General features: G+C 30.8%; 1 protein-coding gene across 1 annotated transcript; it reads left to right on the top strand.

Annotated features, from left to right (window-relative positions):
* The first annotated feature begins 216 nt into the window (after positions 1-216).
* On the top strand, positions 217-1,986 carry LOC109338515 (vinorine synthase-like). The gene is made up of 2 exons (XM_019575775.1): positions 217-1,063; positions 1,498-1,986. Exons 1-2 carry the CDS (start codon positions 233-235, stop codon positions 1,984-1,986), a joined length of 1,320 nt encoding a protein of 439 aa, XP_019431320.1. The 5' UTR covers positions 217-232.
* The last annotated feature ends 7,825 nt before the right edge of the window (positions 1,987-9,811 follow it).

Below are 9,811 nucleotides of genomic sequence, written 5' to 3'. Positions count from 1 at the left end.
TGACATCTTCTATACTAAAATGTATGTCACTTTATATGTCGATTTCTTTATTTGGTCAGAAAAAAATTTATTATTAAATTTTAAATTTAAATATAATGAGTGATGCAATCTTTTCACACATAAGATGTTGTTGACCCATTTTAAGGAGCTTATGCAGAGATTTTATTTGTATATATAAAGCCGCGTCATGCAAAGCAAGGTATAGATAGCATTTTGTTTCACACATAACAAAATGGCAGCTAAAGGTGAGATTATATCCATTGAAACCATTAAGCCATCCACTCCAACCCCTGATAATCTTAGAGAATTTAAACTATCTCTTCTTGATCAATTGATTCCACATCAAGTATACATTCCCCTTCTCCTATGTTACTCACACCATGATATCAACAATGCTTTTGGGGGTACTGATGATCATTTCTCAGTGATATCTCAAAAGTTGAAGACTTCTTTATCACAAGCTCTCACTCTTTACTACCCATATTGTGGAACAACAGTGAAAGACAATCTCTCAATAGACTGCAATGATACTGGTGTGGTTTTCATTGAATCTAAAGTCAACGCAAACCTCTCAGACATTCTCATAGACCCTCTACTTGATGTGATGGTGAATGATTTTTTCCCATTTGATCCATACAACTTTGATGAACCTGAGGCAAATATGGCAGTTCGATTGAATCAATTCAACTGTGGGGGTATAGCACTTGGTGTTAGCTTCAACCACAAGCTAGGTGATGCTATAACTACAGCATCTTTTCTCAAAGCATGGTCTCTAATAGCAAGAGGACAAGGTAGCATAGTGGCAGCACCTCAAATGGAAACATCTAATTTGTATTTCCCACCAAAGAACTTCAAAATGCCCAGTTTTCGTGACATGCTTATCCCAGAAGACAATGTAACAAAGAGATTCATATTTAGTGGGACTAACCTCTCTCGGATAAGAGACAAAGTTAGCAGCTCCAATAAAAATCTCTCTCGTGTTGAGGCCGTGACAGCACTCATTTGGAAATCAGCCCTGGAAGCAGCAGCAACAGCAAATTCTGATAAGGAACAGATAATTCACGTAAGTTTACGCACCTTTTAAGTATTTTTATTTTTATGATCTTCTGAACAATATATATCTTAAAGAAATGGGTTTTATTCCTCCATAATATATTATTTATACACACAAATTCTAAACAAATTTGTTTATATATCACCTTTAGATTTAATTTTATAATAATAACAATCTAATAAATCTAAACAAATTTATTTATATATCACATTTAGATTTAATTTTAGGATAATAACCACTTAATCAATCTGTTAATAAGAATTTGTTTTGTTGTTACCACATTATATATAAACATACATGGTTAGCATCAGGGGAGCTAGAAATAAAATAGTGCGCACACTATATTATGATTTTTTATAAATTATATTTTTTATAAATTATATTTCAATACTAGTTAACAAAAAACATTTATATGGCGAACAATTATTTTTTCAACACTTTAGGCTTCTAAGGTGATTCACGTGGTGGGTATTCGTGGCCGAGTGGACCCACCATTACCTGAGGTTACGAGAGGAAATCTTATTATACAGTCACTATCTCCAAAACTGGAATTGAAAGGAGAGGTAGGGTTGCATGATTTTGCAGAAATGGCCAGAAAAGCCGTGAGAAGTGTTGATAAAGATTATGTAAGCAAAATCGTAGGTGATGGAATTCTTAAGGTCGTAGAAGAAATGAGAGCATCCAAAGAAGAAGGTGTTCCAGTTTATACGTTTAGCAGTGTGACAAGATTGGATTACTATGAAAATGATTTTGGATGGGGAAAACCAACATGGCTTGGTACTGTGGGAAGAAGGCCTAATAAAAATACAATACTTCTCTTTACATCAAGAGATGGAGAAGGAACAGAAGCATGGATAACGCTGCCTAAAGCTGAAATGGTTGAATTTGAGCGCAATCCAGAAATTCTGCAGTATACTTCGGTTGATTGTTAGATTATGAATTAGGTGCTTGGTATACAATAATGATGAATAACTTTTGCTGTTTTCTTTTGTTTGTATTTTGTGATAATTTTTTAGATAGTACTTCTGAGATTAATAAAATAAAAGAATTCATGATGATAACGTGAGCTTTGTTAGAAAATAAGTCTCTCATTATCTATCTTATTGTCTCGGTAATTGTTTAAATACTTGTTAGGCTATTCCTCTGATTGTTAATTAGTTTTAAGATGGAACCTTAACATAGTATCAGAGCCTACCTTTTCGAAATATGTTGAATGTTACAAATGAGTTAGAGATTAAAAATCATAAACACCTTCAACCGGTCAAATATTAAAAACGGTAAGAAAATACTTTTAAATTTTAATCGAATTATACACATTGATAAAATAGCCAATTTTCTTGATTTTTAAAAAACGATATTATAACATTACAAATTTACAACCATATTCTCTTAACTATCGAAGTTCATATGTTTATTGTTTCTTTTCCCATTAACCAACAAATAATAAATAAGAAAAACAATAAATGCTACATAAAAATGTAAATTTTCTGAATGATCACTTATACTAAAGACTAGAGGAAGTAAAGTTAGATTAGTAAAGTTATTTGATTTCAGACATTTTAATCACTTTTAATTAATTGAATTTATTAGGTGAAACTATAAGTAGCCTCTGTTAAAGCTAATTTCAACAAATTCTGTTCCCTGCTCCAAAACAAAAAAGCCTCAGTCAAGAGACACTTTTGTTAGATAGAGCTATATCTTATATTCTAATACGTCTTATTTAAAAAATAAGTGAATTTTATGTATTCATATTTTATCCAAAATAATGATTTAGAATTAACTCTTACCAAAAATTAAGTTTTTTTAATGTGTTAATGATATTTTATTGGTTATGTCTCTTCATATTACAGATGGTAATAGGTACCTAGTTTTGCGTGTAATATTCGAAACGAGGTCCATATTTTTTGGATGGAGATTTATAGTCATGTTACTGTCCCCAATGATATTTCAAGTCAATCAAAATGTGTCATCTAATTGAAAAAAGTTATAAAAAATAAACCAATATCTATTTTTATACCCATGAGTAATTGAGATAGAAAATTTTGAAACTTGTTGTATGAATATAAGTCTCTTAATAAGGTACCCGGACCCTCAAGTATCTAGATCTACAATTCTAAAATCTGCATTACACACTAGTGTAACTAAACATGTTTTCCATCATAATTGTGATGTTATATTATTAAATAATAATATTATATTTGTAAACCATAATTGTGATGTAATATTATGTTAATGAATGGACCGTTTGTTGTCCTTTATTATCTTATTTTAAATTATATATTTTTAGTAAAAACATTTATATTTAAATGACAATTTGAAGTTATATACTTATACTTTAATTATATTTTATGATTATTATTATTATTATCATTTTTTTTCTATTTTGATTGTATGAAATAACACATAATTATAGGAAATATATGTACAAATACATAAGATATTTTGGAAATTTTAAAATATTTTCTAAATTTTTAGATTCGTACAAATCCACTAATTACTCAAAGACTGGTAGATAATTGATCGATCCAAGGGATACCAACACACAGATCTGGGATAAATCTAGGTCCCATAGAACTTGACACTACCCAAAATCTTCATGAGGCTTTCACATCCCTTGTGATACAAAATTTTCTCATTGGGTTCAATCTTGTACCTACCCAGCTATTAAGCTGACTCACTGCCACGTATGTTTTGGTTTCACGTTTCCTTGACAAAAAACATGAGATCGTGTGAACTAGTGGATGTAAATCACACATACAAAAACTCAATAGTCCTTCATTTCTTTTTAAGTATTAAATTACACGGACACTTATGAGTTTTAGAGAAATTACATGAATAATCTTTCATTTCTTCTACACCTGCACAAACTCCTAATTTTCATATTTTCATTAAACTGATCACCATTGCATATGAAATATGTGTATTTTTTTAAATAAAGTGTGATAAATGCAATTAAGTTAAATATTGTGGAGAAAAGTCCAAATAATATATTAGTCAATACTTCTTTATTATTTTTTAAGAGAATATATTTTTTTAAGAGAATAAGAGAATAAGAACTTCTGAAATACAAAACCTATAAAGGAATGGGAGAATATATTTTTTTAAGAGAATAAGAACTTCTGAAATACTCCCTTCCTCTAATTTTAATTTTCACTTTTTATTTATTTTATAGTTTAGGTCACTTCAAAAAAAACAAATAAACATTTAATTTTTTATTATTTGCCCTTTTGTGTTATATTATAATACATTAGTTATTCAAACAATTCTCTTATAACTAATATTGATAATTAAAAAACAATATCAGAGTAATTTAATTGAAATACATTATTTTACATTGTAATTAGAATATTTAGTGGCTGTCATTTATTATTTCAAAAAGACAACTAAAATTGAACTAAGAATGTAATTAACGTCTCAGACACTTCAAGTATATATGTCGATATGGTATACTAATTAAATATAATATTAAACTGGACCCAAGTTTCTTTTATACACAAAACATAAAGGGGAATGGGGCTACCAGTTATCTATAGCATACTTGCTTTTACGTTCAAAGAATCAATGTGATGGCAATAGAATAGACAACTTTTTTCTTTCACACATCTAATATATATTATTGCTTCTTGTGCTGCGTCTGAAAGCAAATTTGGATAAGATCGTATACACGAGGCACAAGTCAAAGGCTTAGCAAACAATTTCTGTATAAAAATTCTTAATTTGGATATAATAATAAGAGTAAATTACACCAAGTTTCACCTAATATATATTACCTCTCCTATCTTTATACTTATATATACCTTAATAATTTATAACAGTATATATTAGTGTAGTATGCATATATAAATTAGGATTGGTTTATGTAACAACAACAAATATGAGAAATAATTTGTACAACTTTATTAAAATTTAGTGGAAGTTCGTATAATTTACTCTAATAACAATGAGGAAAATGACACGAAAAAAAGAATATGATTTTAAATTTGTATTGACTATTGAAGTTTCTTTATTGTTTTAAATTGTGAAAAGTGGAACCTAATTTCTTTATTTGATTATGAGGATTCGGATTTTAATGAGAATTATTATATTGCCTAATGAGCCATGTCAAACGGGTATCAATTTTGTTTAATATTTTAAAAAGAATATTCTTTTTAAAGGATAAAAAATCTGTATAAATATATTAGTAGAAATTTCTATAAAAGGCTAGATATAAATATTATAGTAGATAAAGTTCTTAAAAATTCTAAATGTCAAATATTCAATATTTACAAAGTAGGACAAAATGGTTATAAACTAATAATGCACAACACAATTAGTAGATGGTTGAATTTCTTAATTATTATATCAGAAGTTAAGTTCCTCTAAATATGAAGAAAAAAATGTTGCATCCACTTTAATGATTTCTTCATATTGAATTTGGACATATGACATAACCACATTAAGAGAAAATATCAGTTAATGATTAATATTTCAATTGAAAGTAAAACTAAAAAGGGTTAAAAAACATAAAATTAAATAGATAAAATAAGTGCATAAATTCCTATTTTAATATGGGAAGCAATCCAATTCATATCCCATAGTTCTACCAACTCAACTAACTCTTAAGGATTAATAGATAAAATTAGTACATAAATTCCTTTTTTTCTTAATAGGGAAGCAATCCAATTCATATCCTATAGCTCTACCATCTCAACTAACTCTTAAGGATTAATTCAAATAATTTCAATTCGAGAAGAAAAAATTAAATGAGATATTGACAATGATTTGGAGAGATGGTAAATAATAAGATTAGAATAAGGATCAGCCTGAGTATATCTATTGTAAAATTAATTGTTAAACAAATTTTTGAAGTATCTCGAGAGGCCGAAACTAAAAATATTTATTTAATGAGTCTGAAGAGACTTGGTTAAAAATTACAGTTTTATAGGGTATGGAGGGGTTAAGTGCCAAATAATATTTGAAAGAGTAAATTACACTGACACCTTCTGAGTTTTAGTGAAATTACACAAATCACCTCTCACTTTTCTATACCTACACAAACCTCCTCTATTTTTTAACTTTCATTACATTGACCACCTCTGCATAAGAAATAAGTGTAATCTTTTAAACAAAAATGTGATAAATGCAATTAAGTTAAACAAAACATTATATATTGTGGAGACACGTCCAAATAATATATGAGTCAATATTTCTTTATTATTTTTGGTTCGTTACACTATATTATAAGAGCGATTTAAACAATATTTCTTTAGAATTGTTGATGCATTTTGTAACAAAAAATAATAAAGATATATTTTTGTATATTAGTTAGATTTGTCTACACAATATATCATGTTTTGTTTAACTTAATTGCATTTATCACATTTTTGTTTAAAAGATTACACTTATTTCTTATGCAGGGGTGGTCAATGTAATGAAAGATAAAAAATATGGGAGGTTTGTGTAAGGGTAGAAAAGTGATGAGTGGTTTGTGTAATTTCAATAAAACTCAGGGAGTGTCAGTGTAATTTACTCTATTTGAAAAGATCGGAGAGGATTAGTTTTCAACCAAAACTCAAACAACAAGCCTTGAAAAGACTCGATTAAAAGAATGCTCTTGTGTGCCTGGAGAGAACTCATTTATTCATTAGAGTCTAAGAGGATGGCTAAATAGAAAATAATAGTTATGATTGGGAGTCTGAAGAGGATAAGTTGAAATAATATTTAGATGTCTAAGGAGAACTTGTTAAATTCTGAAATCTAATTGCTGAAACCCAGGTGATGCAAAGGACATGGCATAGTCTAGGTTTTGGTGAACCAATATAAACTCTTTGTTTTCACAAATTATCTTTCATTTAACTATTTAACGTGATCGGTATCATATATGTCAAACAAAAAAAATAGTATTTTCAATTGTATATACCAACAAGGCATTAGTTTAATGGTATAATGCTCACTAGATCTTTAAAATTGAAGGTTCAATTCCTGAGAGTGATACTTGTTGGGAGGGCAATCATAAACCTTAAAAGAGATCAATTCTTTATCAAAAAATGAAGAAAAACTTTTATTAGTACTAAAAAATTTAAAAGTAAGAAACATGTTTATCTAGAGACACTCGTTTATTTAGCATCCACTAATGGCGCAAAAAAGTAATTTAATTAATTAATACATATTAACACAATTCAACTCACTATTATGTGTTGAATTACAATGAATAAAAAGTGTTGGATTTTCCTCCTCAATTTTTGGGCCCAAAATAATTACTAGTTTTTATCTCTTTATTGTCATATTACTATTAAGATAAGATAAAATAAAGATTTTAATATTTGTGTATTACAAATATAAAGTTTTTTCTTGGGTCATTATACTATAATTCATTCACACATACTATTAAACGGTTACTAATAATGTGTTAGTATAGTTGTGTAAGATTCTGCTAGATGACAAAAGATTAATGGTTTAATTTTTAGGAGCAATATTTGTTAGAAGTGACAATTACACATCTCAAAAAAGATTAATTTCTCACCTACAATAGTGAAATGATACTATTGGTAGTACCAAAAAAATAGAATAAAATTTAATTTATAAAAAGGTGGATAATTCGCTCAAAAAAACTTATACATTCTACGTACATAAGTTATTTCTCTAAAACAAAATAAAATCTATACCATGAAATGTGTGTTGGTGGGAAACCATTCAACACATGCCCTTTTCCCTTTCTTCACCATACGGCAGCTAATTTAATGTGGAAATGAAATTATTTTCCTCAATGTTTGTTCGCTTAATATATTCAATTCTAGAAGTGATTCAGTGAAAGCAATCGTATTGTGCAACGTTTGTCATAAGAATTAAAATAAAAGGCATATAATAAAAAGAATAAAACTTGAGAATTTGTTAATGGAACTTGATTAATTGTGCATATTTTTCATAGTGTTTAGCATATACAAAAATATTATTATAGAATAAAAATTATAAGTGTTCAAGGTCATATAGTGTTTCTAATGAGGATTTATAATTAGTACATGTGTTTGTGCAATGACTCATATCTCTAGATAACAGCAATACAAGTTATGGGCTTGGGCTGATGTAAAGGGGTTGGGGTAGAGGGCTATATATATTGATGTTATGTAAACCTAATGTAACAAGGAGAAGAATAGTAAAACACTAATCCTTATTCTCTAATAATATATAGTGGTAGCCGCTCAACGCTCCCGGGGACGTAGGCACAATTGGCCGAACCTCGTTACCAAATCTCTTGTGTTATTCTCTTGTCTCTATACTCTTTACTATTTGATTGTTCGCTTGTTCCCAACAATTGGTATCAGATGGCTCTTAACCCAGGTGCCAAATTCGAGGTGGGGAAGTTCGATGGAACTGGTAATTTCGGATTGTGGCAAAGGAGGGTTAAGGATGTGTTGGCTCAACAAGGTCTATCAAAGGCGCTGCATGAGAATAAACCAGAGGGTATGGATCAACTGGATTGGGAAGAGTTGAAGGAGAAGCCTGCGGAAACCATAAGGCTTTGTCTATCAGATGAGATGATGTATCATGTTATGGATCTGATGTCACCAACAGAGGTATTGGAGACATTAGAGAAGCAGTTCATGTCCGAGTCTCTAACAAATAAGTTGTATTTGAAATAGAGACTCTATGGCCTGAAGATGCAGGAAGGTGCTGATTTGCAACAACATCTCAACAGTTTTAATCAAGTGATCAATGACTTGCAGAAACTTGATGTGAAGGTTGATGATGAGGACAAAGCAATAATATTACTGTGTTCTTTGCCAAATTCCTATGAACACTTGGTGACAACATTGACGTACGGGAAAGACTCAATCAAACTGGATGAGATCACATCTGCACTTCTGTCCCACACTCAAAGAAGACAGAATGTAGGTGAAGGGTCTCAGGGTGATGGTCTGTATGTGAAAGGGAGCCAAGTGCGTGGGAGGAGACAAGGCAGAGGAGGTCATGCCAAAGGGAAAAGACCAACTTCCAGGGGCAGAACACCAGTAGAGTGCTACAAGTGCAAACAGACTGGGCATTATAAAAAGGATTGTCCCAATGAATGGAGTCCTAGCAAGCCGGTGGGGAAAGATGGAGTATCTACATCTGCAAATGTTGCACAGAAAGATGACTCTGGTTACAATAGTGAAGTTGATCTACTATCTGTATCATCAAATCACAATACAGATGAGTGGATACTTGACACTGGTTGTTCCCACCACATGACGCCAAACAGAGAATGGTTCACCACATACAGGGCAGGCAATTTTGGTTTCGTGTATCTCGGAAATAATAAAGCATGTGAAATTATTGGTATGGGAGAACTCAGAATTGTGATGGATGATGGTGTAGTGAAGACGTTATGTGAGGTTAGGCACATACCAGATTTAAAAAGAATTTGGTTTCTTTGGGGACATTGCAGGCCAAAGGGTTTAGCTATAGAGCTGATGGGGACAGTGATATTCTTCGAGTATGCAAAGGTGCTCTGACTGTGATGAAGGGTAAAAGGACTGCAGGGAACACTTACAAGTTGTTAGGGAGAACAGTTGTAGGTGGAGTTGCTGGAGTGGCTGAAGAGATCTCAATAGATTCAGACCATGGTGCTACAAAATTATGGCACATGCGTTTGGGACACATGAGTGTGCGTGGTATGACAGAACTATGCAAAAGAGGACTGTTGAGGGGAGTCAGCAAATGCAAGCTAGATTTGTGCAAGTATTGTGTGCTTGGAAAACAAACACGAGTTAGTTTCAAGGCTGGCCAACACAGGACTCG

Source organism: Lupinus angustifolius, unplaced genomic scaffold (assembly GCF_001865875.1).
Source record: "Lupinus angustifolius cultivar Tanjil unplaced genomic scaffold, LupAngTanjil_v1.0 Scaffold_27_38, whole genome shotgun sequence".
NCBI lineage: Eukaryota > Viridiplantae > Streptophyta > Magnoliopsida > Fabales > Fabaceae > Lupinus > Lupinus angustifolius.
This window is presented reverse-complemented; position numbering and strand designations above follow the sequence as displayed.